Here is a 17,600-nt window from a genome sequence, read left to right on the forward strand (position 1 = left end):
CAGCACGGAGAGACGCTTTGTTGACTTCAGTTGCGTGACAACTGGCCAGATTAGTGGTAAATAAAAGGTGGCTGAAGCACGCTCTGCATCCAGCGGTTGGTCTTTTTTTGTTTCAGCCAACTAGAGACTAGTCGTACTAGACACTGTGTGTCTGCAGTGGGATGGAGAGGAGGCTGTGCAGCGGTGAGCAGGTGAATACAGGAGGAAAACTACAAATCTGAAGGACTTACTTTTTAGTGCATCCTTAAAGATACACACCCAAATATAACTTGCACTACAGCAGTTTTACAGCTTTACTTGCAAATTAAGATTTTTGCACACAAAACATATCTAAATGCAGCCTATATATATATATATATATATATATATATATATATATATATATACATACACACACACACACACACACACACACACACACACACACATCTTAAAACAAATTAATTAAAAATATTTTTTTCAAGCAAAAATACTAACATTTGCTTGGTTCCAGCTTCTCAAATATGATGATTCCCTGAATTTTATTTTCTTTAATCTGTTATACTTTTTGTACAACAAAACACTATTGTAAGAGTGTCACTTTGGGCTCTGACAGTTGTGATAAATGACAACGCATTTATCACTACATTCTGAAACAAACAATAGCATTATCTCAAAATATGTGTTAAATAGTTCAACTTTCCTTCACCACAACAACTGTAAATCACATTATGTAACTTCTACACTGTTGCACAACAAAGTAATGAGACATATTTCATGTTAAAAAATAATTTCAAAACATGTCAGTTATGTCAATATTAACTTTAATCTTTGACGACACATTTCATAAATATTATTGCTTTCTCTAATCTAAATGATAATAGAGGGTTGGTCATTGAGAGTTACATAGTGCTTGCAGGACAGTGCAGGAGACAGTATTTTCATAATTACTGTTAAATAAAATGTGGCAGCAACATAATACCTAGTGCTTTAAGAACCTGTGCTCTATTCATTGTCTGATGTTTTGCAATGACATCTGAACATCTTAGAAACAAACATCATGACCAATAATCCACATAATCAGTAAAATGCACCAGCAGTGGAATATCTTGTCTTACACAAACACAAACAGGATGCCTTTATACAGAAAGAATGCCACAAATTCATTGTACTGTAATAGTAAATGGACACAGTTCTATCAAAGATTTGATGGGACAAAATATTTACAGTGAGAGAGGGGAAAAAGCTTTCTGACAAAGTGACTATTTGAACTGACACAATCAGGACACTAGTTTGGTTTCATAGTTTCACCAACTGAGGATGTTATGAGCACAACTCTGAGTGGTAGTATGTGACCCTAAACTGAAATAAACAGGCCAGACATTACACAGTATAACAACAGCATAATAATACAACTTTTTTGCAACATATAGAGTGGGAACACTGTTTTTTCTGAGTATATTTGCTAAGATATCCAATTAAGGATTTTATATATTATTAGATATAATAATGAGGCCTGAGAAATTATAGACGAGATCACAACACATGAAGACACAAAACAAACAAACAAATTTTGGCCATGCATATGCTTAGTTTAAAATTCAAGTGCAAGCAATACAGCAGTAGAAGGAGAGTAATAGTTGTCCTAGGGTCAGGAACAGCAAATGATGTGAGCTGTGAAAATATCAACTGTATATGTGAGATTATGAATTACTCTCTATTTCTCCTTGAAGAAACAGAATTTCACAGTGTAAACAAGCATAGGAAAAATCGGACTATTTCCTGAAGCCAATAAAGTATGTACGACATTTACATAGTGAACAAGGCAATATGTTTGCAAGTTGACTCCGTCTGATCCACTGTCCTTTTTATGATAAAGTCACATTTCTCCAGTGTCACAATGTATTTCCTTTTTCCACAATGGAAGAATGAATATTTTACGCCATCGGCATTCCTGCAGTAAGAAACATTACCGAGTGAACTCTGTGTGTATCCGTCAGGGTCAGAGGTCAACCCCTTTAACCAATGCTGTCTCCAGGATGATGGTGAACTCATTCAGTGTGTGCAGCATGCGGGACAGGGAGTGTACAGCAGCACGGTCCCGCAGCAGAGCACCTTCTTCATATGTCCGTGCTGTCAAGGGACACTCTGCCAGCAGGGGGAGCCACTGAAAGAGAAGCTGGTCTCTGCCAAAAATAAAAGGTCAAGGGTTAATATCTTAAATTAATATATAGACCACATCTAATCTAATGTTGTATTGGGATTCTTACATTAAAGGTGTAAATAGCTTTTAAAGATTTTTTCTAACTAGAAAGAGGTTCTGTCAAAGGCTTATGTGACATAAGACTTAGTCTTCTAACTTATCAGAGAATTTAATCTATAATTCAGAAGTTTTGAAGAATTATTATTTATTGTAATTTCATAACTACCACAAGACTACTTGGTAGTGATATCCTAAGCTGAACATTGTAGTTTTAATATAGGTACTAAAACATAGTATACCGTTTAATTGTATTTCTTTTACAGTAACTGTTAAAGCTGTTTTTTTTTTTTTTGCCTATTTCTCACTTCTGTCTGCTGTTACACCACCATGTACATTAGGAAGGGGTCTCTAAATTTGTCCAGTTTTTTCATTGTCCTCTTAGACTTAGTGTTTCATTTATAAATTAAAACCACTCACCTTATTCCCAGGCAGACAAACAGCTGGAACTTGCCCTCTTTTCCAATGTTTCGTGGTGAGACATTGATGGCGTTGACGTAGTGGCACAGAGAGTCACAGGGAGGACCTTTTGTCAGTGTTGAACCATGCAGGTCACCCATCTGATCATCTGTCTCCATGGAAGCCACTGCCTTTTCTAGGAGGAAGAGTTTTAAATACTTTGAATAATAATGTATTATTATACTAGCAGTAATGGAAATAAAGCTGTAAAAAACAAACACTGGAGGTACTGTAGATAGGAAACATCTGTGAAATATTTGCTGCCACTAGATGGTGACATGTCAAACATATCAGTAAGAACTAAATCATCACTTGTAACATTCACTGGATGCTGCTAATAAACCCACTTACCCACAAAGTCCCAAACAAACACATTCCTCTGGAAAAGACGGTTGGTTTTTAACCCGTGGAGGAGGAACTTTTCCAAGGAAGGCACTAGACCTCCTTCTCCACATAACAAGACTGTCAAGTTTCCCCTCTGGGAGGATAAAATAGGAACAGTTAATAGAGGCACTGTAACCAGGAGGCTCATCTAACAACTTCAATAAATCTGTTCATATGAGTTTATAGAAGGCACTACAGTTTTCCAAAAACCTCAACAACTAAGAACAGTTTATGCATTTTTTAAATTTAATATGGCTCTTCTTTTCTTTACTCAGAGGAAGTAGACAGAACATCGTGTACAATACAGCCTCAGCAAAGATATTATCTCAATAAACTTGGAATAATCAAATCTCTTCAGCATTTTTATATTGAGAATTTAGTGTGAACCACAAGTAGGCTGGAGAACCTGCAGAACTGAACCATGTTGGAGATAAAAATAACACGCAGGAGGCCGTCGCTGCAAAAAATGTTGTTCTTTACATTAATCATGTTCACGCTTCGTCAGCCAACAGGTTATATGAAGGTTGGAGCTGAATCAGGGGAACACACTCACTATTATAGTCACATACCTCTTGTTCGTGTTTGTGGAAGTATTTAACAAGGTTGTTTGCCGCCTCTCTCATGTCCTCTTGTACTTCAACAGACAGCATTCCTGAGAACATCAAGAATAGGAACAAATAGAAACATGAGTAAGAATGATGATGAACACTAGGGGAAGAGAACAGAGGGTAAATAGAAAGGTGATACAGGGGAAGAATCTGTTATTGTAATGAGCTCACCAACAAGTGGGTCAGCTATTGTACTAAAGAATGTATTCTTTGTCAGTACATACTGCTTCGGCTGCCAAGTGACCCCAGCACTGCTCGTACGGCCTGAGAAGGAGAGGCCAGCTCTGGAGGCGTCCCTGTCCATCTTCCAGCATCCTCCTCTCCACCAGGTGACACCAACTGTCCAATGAGAACTCTCTCCAAGCTGCCGTCACCCACGCCCTTTCCAAGCCATCGGCCGCATGGGAACCTGACAGGAAAGAATGACACAGTGGTTCATTATATTAAACAGTAAAAAATATGATTTATTATACAAGGAATTGGCGTAGATTTGGGCCATCTGCTTTAATATTTCAGTGTTTATTTCTGTAAATAACTTAAAAAACCACACTCTAGGTTTAGCTCACTACCTACAAATCACAATCTATACAACTAAAAATCATCCAATAGATCTTTGGATTTATTTACCAGCTTCCAGGCATCATTAAAAGGTATTAAATAAACATTCAAAGCCCTGAAGTATGTTCCTAGTTATTAATCCATCACAAGGAATATATAGATTCCTACTTTTTGGGGGGGCATATTTGCCTTTATTTGAGAAAATGTAGTGAAAATCTAGGCAGGAAGCAAGGGAGAAGACAAGGAATATGATAACACGGCATATATTGTAACCATTTGGCTACCAGGGCTCTTCTGTAGGTTCTTACTGTCTGTGTATACTTTACTGTAAGTGTTTATCCTGTAAGGTAATCATCTCATTGGATGCTCCGACATCCAATATTTGAGAGTTACCACACAAGGAGCTGCAGTTACACAAGTACTGTGCTGAAACCCTCACAATCACTATTCACTGATAAGAGGTCAGAGGATTAGTCTTACTTGTAGGTGTGTCCAGTAATCTCATTGTACACCATCACTGAGTCAATCAGACACTTGGCCAGTAAACCAGAGTTTTCCTGTCCCAGCTGCAGAGTACTCAGCCGGCCCAGGTTTTTGCACTGAAATAAAAAGTACAAAAACGATGTGTCTTCGTCAGGCTGGATGTGGTTTTACATGTGCTACATTAATGCTGAAGGGTGTATACAAACCTGGAAAAAAATCTCTTGTGTATTCTTCGGGATCTGTCGAACTCCTGAATCTCCCAGTTCTCCAGACACACACACCCAGGGGTTAACTGTTGCCATTGCAATGCTCAGCTTCTTCATGGGAATAATAGCAACGCGATATTGAATACCTGGAAAAAGACAAGACACCAGAGCAATATTTTTATCAAGGCATTTCACTTGTATCACTTAAAATCCCATGAGTTGCAGGACGTTTGGTTTGGGGATCAGTGGTAAACACAATCAGAGCTAAACCTTCAGCTAAAACTGCCAGTAAATTTGACCATTTAGTTGTTAAATTTTACAATACTTACTGATGGAGGTGAAGACATGTGTAAAACAGAGGTAGTCCACAGTGTTTAGAGAGAGCAAGTGGAACAAAAACTGCTCCCTTTCTTCCTCAAATAGCAGGAATGCATGGGGTTTATAAAGCTGCCTGTTGGGGAAAAGAAAAAGTCAGCCAAAGTTTTAGACATGCTACAAATGAAATCAGTCAACAAATAATTTTGAGTGAAGTCTGACCTAAGCAGCTCCTGGTTTGTAAGCAGCTCTTTAAGGTGTTGAGAAAGCATTTTCTTCTCCAGAGCCAGATGGATCCAGGCTCGAGCCTGACCCACGTCCGACAGACCCTCACTCATGGTCTGGATAAACCTGGAGGAACAAATAGGTTGTCATGAGCAGTCAGAAACAACTTATTGCTCTGAAACCAAGATGCAATTTAACTTTCCGACTCCAACAGAGGACAAATGCTAACTATAATAAACAGTCTGTGCACTGTGTTAGTATTAAAAACCTCAGCCATGATTCATGACAATTTTTATACATCATAAACACTTTCTTTATCAAAGCAGACCTGCTCTCATTACCTCACATCTTGTAGTAAGGATCCTCTCAGGGGCACAGCGCCATCATCCAATGTTCTCTGGTCCGAACCGTTAAACCCTAAACAGATAACCAGTTCAGCAGGGATGATAAGACAACACTTAACCTAGTTATTTACGTAAGAAAACATAACCCGAGGGCTGTGCTCTAACCTGACTGAGGCTCAGTTGGTGTCTCTGTCTTCTCCTGTTCCGCCTGGTAGTGAAGAAGATGGGACCAAAGAGCGGACTTCCCCTGTTCAGAATAAAAACACATTTCAATATATTTAACCACAGCAGGATTCTGCTAATGTGCATGCTGTAGATGTGTTTACATGATGACAGACAGTTCCAGATGTTCCTGTAGGTCATCTGAGCTGATGGGGTGTGTAAAATGACGTGTATGTGTGTGTCTGACCTGTTTCAGCTGCAGACCGTGGCCCCAGGTTCTCTCCAGTAGGTCACACAGACTGTGGATGAGTGTGTTTTCCTGCAAGCCTGTGATGTTGGCTTCCCCCTGACCCAGTTCCGCACTCTCCTTCCCCATCCTCTCCATCAACATCCGTTTGGTCTAAGGAGCCAGGAAAAAAGCCAGACATTAATCTTGCGTCATTATTTAAGAAATCAAAGACAGCAGCTCCTTCATTACTACGCAGAGAGAGCTCTCACCTTCAGACGACATTCGCTCAGCAGCCCATCAACAAACTCTCGATGAGTCTGTGTGACGGCCTCAGGTGATGGGTCAAGCAGCTTAGCCTGACGAAGGTTCTTCCGCGCAAATGTGTGCTTCTGTTATTGAAACAAAAAAATAATAAATTAGACACAGTCCGCCCCCTAAAGCCTTTGATGGTGTGTATCTACGTGTTTACCCCTGAAAAGTACCTGTCTCTGTTCATTGTCCACTCCTGATTGATCAGCAGCCGTTAATCTTTTAGGGTCAGTCCTGCGTGATGCTGTCACACGACCTGACCACCTGTTCACCCAGATAACATAACAAAATAACATTCACAATGTCAACTGTGTATGATTGTATATTTTTGAAAGACAGTGGCAGATATCCGCACACAGTTCTGGTTATCAACCTTTTTTGTCTAACGTTCCACGAAAACATATACATATATATAATAACAGCTATCTTTCTTTTCAGATTAGTTGATCTACATTTTGTAACCTCTGGAAGCTGCAGATTTCCACCATAAGCCTTGCTGAAAAGCATCCCTGGTTAGGAATCACTGTTCTAGTGGTTTCTCGCTGATCAACAGCAGAAACAATGGCTCACCTGTTGGTGTTTTGCCCCTGTGCAAGCACATCAGCCTGCAGTTTAGGAAAGTAGCCTGGCTGGTGACGACCTTGGCCAATCCTCATGTCCAGCAGGTGGGGGTGTATGGCTGTGTGATCGGCCTTCAGCAGTCTGTGCTCGATAGCCTGAGCTGCAGAGACAAACATAGACACAATAGTTGCAATAGATCAGAAGCAGCTACTATAAATACAGTAACTCATGACAATGACTCATGAAAGTGATGATTAAGACATTTCTAGGGAGGACTTGTGCGTCATGTTTAATGACACCTCTTACTGTACATGAACGTGTTAAGTCTGTGTAGCTGCAACAAACTCAAAGGAAGCTACAATAGAAGACAAAGTGGAGATTTACTGCATCTGACAGTATGTTGGAGAAGCAACATCTCCAGGAATCTAAATGTGAATAATGATACAGACTGAGATGAGATGCATTTTTTGCAATGACGTTTGCTGGATTTCAAATTAGAAGGTCCTAAATGATTTTCACAGGACATCATCTCCTGCTTATATAATGCTAATCCCCTCAACACATCCATTAATTCAGCCCTTTATAACTAGCTGATTCTACTATTATATTACATATTTCTAAACTACTTTTATGTTTTAATTATTTATTACATTATTTCCTTTGAATCTACATTTGGCAAATGTTTCCATTAGTTATAATTTAGATACCATCAGAAGAAATTTTATGGTTGCAGGAAGGCTAAGCAACATAATCAACATGAACCAAAACAGAAAGACAGATGGCAACAGATTTGCAAAATGCCTTGGCAAAGTCTGGCATCAACTTCAATCACATTATTAAGCTCAAATAACCATTAGGGGTTTCAATTTAACTGCTAAATGCTGAAAAGAAACAGTGAAACAGTTGTTTTGAATGATTTGTTGCATTAATTATCATTTAATATACAGAACAGCTTCTTAGAATAACTGCAAGTAACAACTCATGTATAAAAGATCAATTGCCAAAGTCCCTTTAATCATATATTTGTCATAGCTGCCACCAGAGGTAGTAAATTTGTACATCAATGTCAAATTTTCATGAAAATCTATGTAAATTAATTCAGGTTTGATTAAGTGTTCCCTGGTGACAAAGAGCAACAAGGATGAATGAGAAATCAACACTACGAATTGACAAGAGATGCTTTAACATGTTTTTTGCTGCATCTTTTGCCTAGGAATACAGTATTTATATTTTAACATATTAATATATTTTAACAACACATTAACATCTAGCAGCAATGTGTTTTTTCCCCCATCCTCTTTTGATCATGTGCTCCTCCTCAGTACCTGACTCAAAGAGTGTGGTGCATTTCCTGTAGCTACAGTTGCGGGAGTCCACCCCGTCTGTGTCATACAGTCGCTCTCTCTCCAGGCGGTTGTCGAACAGCTGCTGTTGTGGCTCTCTATCTGCCCAGTGAGATATCACTTTCCCATCCACAAAAAAAGAAAACATGGATGTCTCCAAGAACCGGGACAAGAAGCGCAAGTGGGTCACAGGCTGAACTGAGAGGAAGGAACCCTGAAACAATGAAAGTGAATATGCTCAGCTCGAATTTTTTTATTACAATCAAAAGCACACAGCGAAGCAGTCTTAATGTATATAGGAATAACAGGAGTAAACATGATATTTGAGCATTTACCTATACGTACCTTGTCAAAGTTTAATGTCCCCTCTCTGTTGCTCAACCACGAGTCTAAATCCAGAGCGCTGTGGATGACAAACTCCTCATATCTGCCAAACATGGCAGCAAAACGTCCAGCAAACACCTCCCTTATTTGAATATTCAGCTTTGCAGACTTCAGTTCTTCCTCCTCCTCTTCAAACAGTCCCAGTGTCTTCCCACTGTCTGACATTTTCCCTCCTCCACACCTCTGGGCCAGAGCCTGCAGCCTCTCCAGCACTGCCAACTCCTCGCCTCCAAGGTTCCCGTTCCTTCTGTCCTCCATCAGGTCCTCCAACACCAGGCTGCTTAGGCGAGGGGAGGTGGTTGTGGGCTTAGTGATCACACCCCCCTGCGGAGAAAGCCCAAAACGCAGCAGGACTTCACTCAGTTCTTGGACGAGTTCAGCCTGGTCTGGAAATGCAGGAAGGTCCTCGGGGGTTTCAACACAATGGTTGTCGATGTCTACGAAACACAGGTTTGCCTGTACAAGAGACAAACAACACTTTTCAACTGGTGCCTCCATCAGATATTCATAATAGGTTTAACCAGTCGCACTGTACAGATGCTTATTCACCTCATGTAGACAAAGTGTCTGAGTTTTAGCTTCCAATTAAGATCAGAGATGAAGATTTACATTTAATTAACAGATTCTTGGCATTTTATTGTGCTGAGCCCTCAGAGGACTCCTGTGAAGGATTAACTACTGATCAATGTTATCAGCACAACAGGATAACCAGAGGAAACCTGCAACATCAGGTTTTCACACAGACAAACAAATGAGAGACCTGTGCCCATGAAGCTGCTGAGCAATGAATACCAGAACTTTGTGAGAAAGATAGGCACTGATTTTAAAAAGCTGCCATGTAAGCAGCAGTGGAGCACTGCACATTCAGCAGCAACACGACCTTCAACAGTGACCTCAGCCAGTCAGCTTCCAGCCTCAGGGGAAATTTGGAGATACACTGCAGAGTGGACAGAGGCAGACATCGTCTTACTCTTACTCTCTTACCTCCTCATATAGCTTCGTGTCTTCACTTCATGCTTAATATCTTTTCAATCATCTCTTTGATCCTAAGACAAATATGAGGATCTAAGATCATGAAAACAAACCTTTTTTTGTTTTCATATTATTTTTTCATAATTGTAAATCTTCTATCGATCAGATTATTTGTTTTGAAGAAAGCAAAATAATGCACATTGTACTGCATATGAATATTAAGGAGGATTGCCTTAGTGTTGTTTATTTTTAGACTGCCTAAGCCAAATTGTGCACTTATTCCTGTGCTGAATTTCAACCAATCGTACACATACAATGTAAACATTTCCCTCCTCCTTCAAATTGCACAGCTCAAAAAAATAAGTGACAACTCCTAATTCTCATTAATTATTCACCAAGTCCTATTATTCTGGCTCCTCGATGCTCTGCAATTTTGCTTTCATCCCCCCCAAGCTTTCTTTCTGTTGCCTCTTTTTCTAGGGCAGAGCAACTTCAAAGAGGCTTCAGTGAGATATTTATGCAGCATAAAGGGATCTCACATGCAGGATTGGTTTTGAGGGAGAAGGCAGCTCTGAGGAAATGTATTGTCTCATTGTGACAGGCTGCAGGCAGAGGGCAAATTGTCATGCAAGCAGAAACGAGGGGATCTTCAAATGGCTGAACAATGTTTCAGTTTACCATCAGCCTTATCGGAGATTTGATTTGAGCTCCTTTTGTGTGACTATTACTCGAAATTCCTGCATCCTGAAATTTCGACTGTTACGTTCACGCCAGAAACCAAAGATGAATTTGGCAGATTAGCTCATTGTTTTGTGCTGTACCTCGTGTGGTAGGTGCAGAGAGGATCGCTGAGCTCCATCCCTGCGCTGGATACCCATCAGGAATGGCACAGGGGCATCCAGGAGGTGATGTAATGATGTAGAAACAATGGGCAGGTAGATGTGTTGCCACTGGAATGGAAACAGCAACGTGGTGACCCCCTCTGCTATTGTCATCAAACGCTGGTAGTCTGAGGGTGTGAGAGTGTGTGAGTGAGTGAGAGAGAGAGAGAGAGAGAGAAAGATGGGACATCAGCATGAATTCATCACTTAAAGTATCAAGGAAATCACATACTTTACAAATAACAGTGTTTTATTTGAGGATGTTACATGAACTGCTTAACTGCTTAAAGAATACCTCGTACCTCATTAAGGCTATTGTGTTTCCTCCGGTATTTAACCAAAAAACCCGCTGACGACAGGAAATGAGGTCAGAGAAACAGGAAATAATATGCATGCTAGGTCGATGGCCAGATGATTACTGTCAGAGCCTTTACGTCACAGGAATGCCCCCATCTATTTTTGTTCATTTCCTTTTTCTTGTTATTTTAATGTAATTGTATTATGCACCATTTATTACCAAAGTTGCCCTTTGAACTGATCAAAGCAATTGTGCTACATACTTGGTGTTGCTAAATACTGCAAAGACACAGAGTTTGCTCAGAAGAAGTGCTGCTCGATATCCTCTTCAAACACACGTTTCAAAACTAATGTCCAAGTAACAGTTATAATCTTCCTTCAGTTCTGCTTACTCAGCATATGCTTTTTAATGTGTCACTTTGTTTTCATGTGTCATTTTAATCAATGATGCTTACCTTGAGAGTAAAGCAGGATTTGTGTCTCCAGGAGAGCACAGGTAAGCAGTTGCACCATATTGTCCACACCTAGCAGGGAAAACGCCTCTCCAAGAGGATACTCTCCCAGTGGGAGTTCATCCGCCCCGGGCCGCTGGCACACAATGGGTCCCTGCACCCCATGGAATCTCAGCGACCTGCCAGGTGGAGGCAAGGGCACCTCGTACAGGATATTGTGGATATAGCTCTCTAGAGGGAGTGGTGGGGCCGTCTGTGATGTCACGGCCTGATGCAGCTGAGATAGGAACTGTCGTGAAGCTTGAAGAAAAGGGAGCGGCGAGATGAGGCAGAGGGCTTTGGACACGTACAGGGTGTCCCGTGCTGGTTCAAAAGAGCCTGCACAACCAAGGCAGCCAGAAACCCCGGCCAAGGACTCAGCATCCGACTCATCCATGCTGCTCACAAGCGAGTCCATGCTGCAGGTGGAGGGTGAGGAGGCAGATGAAGATGATGAAGAAGGAGAGGAGGCTGATGAGGAGGAGTGGTGCTCCACATGGTGCATCTGATAGAGAGTCTGCATGGCAGTGATGATCTGAGCACTGGTCACCTCCTCATAGAAGGTGTGGACAAAGCCATAGGAACGTGTCCCATCGTCAAAAGAAATTGTGAATGAGTGGAACTGAGGATCAAGTCTGTCTGCCTGAGTGCGGAAGGACAGACCTCTTGGCATACAGAGCTGAAAAGAAAGTGGTGAAAAAAAACAAAGAGGAGAAATAAAGGAAGGTTTAGAATAAATTTTAATGCAGCCAATGACTTCAACAACTGACAGTATCGACAAAAAGACAAGAACAAGGAGGCCGAACAAAGAAGACACAGATACCAGACAAAACATTACATTTGTAGCCAACATAAACCTTGGTATAAAAATGTATATATTGTGTCTAAGAATTCATCTTATGATGTTTTCAGATCTGAAAACCCAATAAAAATAAATTTAGTAATAGTATAATTATTGTGGTGTCTGAGGAAGCTGTTCACAACTAATTTTAAATTATCCCAACTTATTTTGAGGCTTAAGCTGTTGTTATCCTGATCTGCCTTTCTAATGTGAGAGTCAAGTAAATATACAGTACATGGCTTTCCCTCAGTGTGTTATCATGTTTGGAAGAGAAACAAAAAAACAAGGCACATCTTGTGCTTCAAATGCACTATAGACAAGCAATTATGTTGCAATCCAAAATCTCACCATGTTGACAGCATCTTTATTAAAGGGGCTCCTTTCTGTGGTTTCAGGGTAGTGCACTAGAACCTTTGATTTGAAGGACCGTCGAATGGGGCTCTGATCAAAGCTTTCACCTGAAAGACAGAAAGAGACGTAGAAAGACTTTCATCAACAGGATTCACAAAAAGAGAGAAAGAAAGGACAAAAGAGAGGACGCCTCAAAATGACAGCAGCTTTGATTTATAAAGTGACTCGGACAGGACAACCTTGTCTGACACAGACTTAAAAAAAATTGTCATTATCTGTTATGAACAGACTGACCATTCTGCAGCGAAGAGGAAAACCCATCCAGGGGTTATATAACTCAACTACTTATCATAGAAATAGGCTGGAAAAGCAGTGCAACTGCAGTAGGAAAGGACGAGGGAATAATATGCAACAACTACATCTATGTCAAAGGATGGAATTTACAGTGCAAGGCAGGCAAGAAATCTCTATTAGATAGCACCTATGTGATGCATTGCCCTGTCTGGTTCAGATTTCCCCCTTCTTTAGTCTCTGCAGCTTGTGTCAGCTTCGAGCTCCGGTTACATACATAGTACTGTCTGTATGAGTGATGTATGCGTTAGATCGAGGTGCGTTCATTATTCATGCACTTTCAGAGAGGATGCCTTTGGACAGTGCTCTTCACTGTATTCCCCATTTCACTACACTGCGATTATTTCTCAGAGTTCAAGTTCAACTTTACCTGACACCACTGGCAAAACAACAACACCTGCAATTGGCACACTGCTTTTTCTCAGCTGCCAGCTATGATGCACTCATTCAGCATTCAGGGACATCCACCTAACCTGCCTACGAGATGACGCAGACAACCACGAGAGAGGAAACCGCACCACGCACAACACTTATACTGAGTCAGACTTTTAGGTGGGGGATAGCAGCTAATGGATCACAGCGACATGAGGGGGAGTCAGTGTTCTTTGCTAAGGATACAAATTGGCGTTGGTGCTGTGAGGCACAATCGAGCCTTGCTGAAGGACACTTAGTTGCCATGGCATTCACTTCCGCTGTGGCCTCGAAGATAGCCATCAGACAGAGCTCGTCAGCAATTACGTCACCCCGAGTTTCATCAGCTGACATTCGCTGAGTACAACCCACACACCTCCTGACACGGGTTCCCGCTGTCTCTCTCTCCTTTTGTCAGTGTTAAGAGAACAGAGTGAGAGGGAGGTTCGTTTTAGTGTTTGAATGGAAGCTTAATTGCCCGTTTCACTTCAGGCTGGTATTAGCTCGTTTCCTCCTTTTACCAGGTTAACACACACTAGAAAACAATTATGAGCCAATGTTTTGCAAAACACTTAACATTGGCCAATATTGTGTGATCATTATTATCTTATTAATTCAATTAAATTCCATTTGTATAGTGCCAAATTAAAAAAGGAAGTCATCTCAAGTCCATTTACAGTGTTTAAGGTTTAAGATCTTACAAAACATAACTCTATAGAGAGTTATATAGAAAACCCAACAACCCCACTTAATATCTTGGCCTTTTAAATGTCTTCAAATTGCTTGTTTTGAGAAACCAACACTCCAACAACCTATATTAACTTTTCTAGCACATAAGTCAGCTTTATCATTCAGTACTGAAAAGTCCTTATCACCGTCAATCTTGATCAAGGATGAAACTTTGTGTTTCACATTCATGCCACAGTGGAGACATTCATCACAAAGATTTATGGCCCCAAATGGTTCTTCATCTCTAAAACAGGGGTTCTTCATCAGCCATAAAGGTAGAATCTGTTATATTCAGCAAGTGAGTTACCTGAACTGGGCCATTAATCATATCAATACATGAGTATAAGGAGAGAAGTAAAAAGTGGAAAGAGATTAAAATGACAGCTAATGTCAGCAGGCACTGACAGATGAGGGCTTGTTCAAATCTCTCCATCCTGCATCACACATTTGTCCATTCACTGAAGGTGAATATTTTTTTCGTTTTTATCTCAGCCTGAGACACATTAGCTTAAAATAAAAGATAAAAGTGTCGAGTGCCTAAAAATAAGATATCTGGGGCTGGGTTTTCTTAGTACAAGCAGCGTGTGTATTAATAACACAAGGGCAGTTTATATACCATACATCTCTTTGTAACTAAATCAATGCTTTAAAACAGATCTCAAACAATCGGCCCGTGGACTTCTCGCACACCACTGATGTCATCCCCCTGTGACAGTCGTCTGGCATGAACAGGCACTGAAACCTCGGCCATCCAGCATTCCAACCAGCAACGTCATGCGAAATTTGATTAGGCTGCAGAAAACACAGTGGCATCTATTGAGAAGCCAACAAGAGAAGACTGTCTCTCTGTCTCACTAATTACACACACACACACACACACACAGAGACACAAAAAGAGATACTGCACCATCTTAACACTGAACTGCTGGTGTACAGAATAAATATCTTTCTTTACTGCAGTTTATACAATATGTATGCAAGGGCAAAAACATCCACACACAGACTAAAATCCTTTGAAAGGAGCAGAGCCCCCCTGCTTCTGTGAGTCTGAGATGACCTGCTGTTATATAAGCAGATTGGAGGAGCTCGGATATACTAGCCAGTGGCACTGTCGCTCTCTGCAGGGAGCCAGATATCAAAGTCCCCACTGGTTAGTCAGAGCACTAAATAATCTGCAGCAAAACTTTGTGTTCCAAAGTGATACAGCACTCATCTTAATATCCAGTTTTTTTCCTGGTTGTAACTAAAGAGAAAAAAAGGATAGAGTGAGGAGCAGCTACATGAACACGAAGAAGACAGGGAGAGGGCAGGGTGTGACTGTGCTCTGTTTGTGTTGTGGAAGTGATGTTCGAGTTACTGGCATTCAGCACACCTGCATGGTTCGGTGTCCTCACAAAGACCAGGACGCGCGCACACACACAGACACACACACACACACAAACACAAACAGGGCAAAACACATACAGACGTCACAGAGGGCTCTTGGGTGAATCTGTCCTCACCTCACCGAGCTCAGCGTCAACAACTGAGTGCGTGGAGGGGAAAAAAAAGACATATCACCTGATACCTCTTATTTCTAACTGCGCTATTTACGACAAATAAAATATCATCAATCCATGACACATCGCAGCATCACTACAGCTGTGATCACCGTAGCAACCCTCACATACACTAATATGAGAGCATCCATTTCCTTCAACTTCCTTCTCCACCTCTGGTGTTTCTAAGAAAGGGACAGAGCTCTAGGTCTGAGATAAGAGATTATTTCTGTGGTAACCATAAAGTACTGTCTGGATGTTCCAGCTTTGTATTAGAAAGACAGGATGTTGTTCCCAATCCTTTTCTCAACAATGTCCCTCATCCAGGTGTAGTAGTAGTAGATGACTTGCAGAAACCACAAAGGTTGAAATAATCATTTAAACGTCTCACAGTCATAGAAAATACAGTAATTTGAGTTTAGATGTCTGTTTAACACCCAACAATACACCTTTAATCTTTACATGCCATGGCAAACATGTAATAGCAAATTCTAATTGAATTGATCTGAAATGAAATGTTAAGGGTCAAAGGCTACTTGTAGATAAAGGAAGAGAAACGCAGTCTTCAACAACATCAACAACAACTAAAAACATATTTAAATACATGTCACCCCGTCAAAAACGGGCCCGTGTGAACTGCTAGATATCTGACATGCTGAAGGATGTCATGGACGCATTATGTTCGTATTTGTGAAGTGTGGAGTTCTGGCCTGTTTCGTGGACCGGGTACCTGCTCCATCGTCCGGCTCCAGGCCCGTGTCCGTGTCCACTCCACACACCACAAAATAGTGGGCGAACCGGCAGGAAGCCGCCGCCGAGGCCGCCGCAGTGCCGCTCATCGTCGATGTGTTAGTGTTGAGGCAGCTCCGTGTACTTCTACTTCACGTCGTGGATGTTCATTGCTGATGCGGCTAATCCGAAACCACTTGCCCCCCTTGTCGGTTCCTGATCCGTGCGCTGGATTGTGATCGCCCGCCTGTCTGCACCCACTGATCCGCGGTTTGACTCTGATGGAGCGCAGGACGAGCCGACGACGGTCATCGCGTTTGTTCAGCGGGGGGAGGAGGCTGGATGGAGGCCTGAGAGGGAGGGGACGAGGGATGGAGACAAAGACAGAAACGCATCATGATCATCAGCGTTAAATCAGCCTCATTTTAAATGAGGCTACAGATTAATCGACAGCATTAACATCAAAATAACATTAATTTCTGAATGTTCATAGCGGACAGTTTTACTTTGTTTTAATTTGTATTTGTAATTTGCACATTTAGCATTAATATGAATAAATTGAGGATAAAAGGGAAGTTCATTTTAAAAAAAAAATTAAATGCATTTAAAACATGAACTGAAATACAGCATAAATCATTAAAATGCATATCAAAACATTAAAATCCTGTTTAACAGAGATATGTGGCCTAATAACTACAAATGATGCTGTATAATGTCTTCAGCTTTTCTTGAGTTGCATTTTCTAACACATTACCTATTTGAGTGAAGCCTACTATAATCTGTGGGTGTGGATCTAGACAGACACGGGCTTTATGGGAAATGTAGGATCCACTGTTTTTAGACATCTACTCACACTTTTTATTTCATTTAAAATCAGTCTGTTGTGAGCCCTGAGCTTTTTGAAGAACATCACTAAACTGATTTAGTGCTCCTTAAAGATTCATAGATGATGGGGAACCTGATATCACAGGGTGAGTCTCCTCTCTTATGGGAGCTTGTTGCAGCTCTGCAGTAGAAATAACATAAATGTTAGTTCTCCATGTTCACTTTGGAGTCCAAAGTAAACATGGAGTAGGAAGACCCCTGCTAGATAGTCTGTGAAGCTGAAAGACATGAGACATATTTTGCTTCTTGGCAAATATAGGTGAGCAGTGGTAAAATACACTGAAGTGTAAGATCTGCAAAACTGGTGGTTTAGTT

General features: G+C 41.0%; 1 protein-coding gene across 1 annotated transcript; it reads right to left on the reverse strand.

The window, feature by feature from the left end:
- Nucleotides 1-796: 796 nt before the first annotated feature.
- On the reverse strand, nucleotides 797-16,710 carry LOC113166206 (DENN domain-containing protein 5B-like). Its single transcript, XM_026366220.1, has 21 exons — nucleotides 16,402-16,710; nucleotides 12,640-12,749; nucleotides 11,415-12,129; nucleotides 10,603-10,790; nucleotides 8,771-9,265; nucleotides 8,408-8,639; nucleotides 7,092-7,242; nucleotides 6,695-6,785; nucleotides 6,482-6,601; nucleotides 6,231-6,383; nucleotides 5,987-6,068; nucleotides 5,819-5,894; nucleotides 5,475-5,603; nucleotides 5,267-5,388; nucleotides 4,938-5,083; nucleotides 4,729-4,847; nucleotides 3,915-4,099; nucleotides 3,652-3,734; nucleotides 3,050-3,176; nucleotides 2,660-2,834; nucleotides 797-2,165 (listed from the first exon to the last, which is right to left on the reverse strand). The coding sequence occupies exons 1-21, from the start codon at nucleotides 16,508-16,510 to the stop codon at nucleotides 1,982-1,984; spliced, it is 3,792 nt and encodes a 1,263-aa protein (XP_026222005.1). The 5' UTR covers nucleotides 16,511-16,710; the 3' UTR covers nucleotides 797-1,981.
- Nucleotides 16,711-17,600: the final 890 nt, after the last annotated feature.

Source organism: Anabas testudineus, chromosome 6, assembly GCF_900324465.2.
Source record: "Anabas testudineus chromosome 6, fAnaTes1.2, whole genome shotgun sequence".
Taxonomy (NCBI): domain Eukaryota; kingdom Metazoa; phylum Chordata; class Actinopteri; order Anabantiformes; family Anabantidae; genus Anabas; species Anabas testudineus.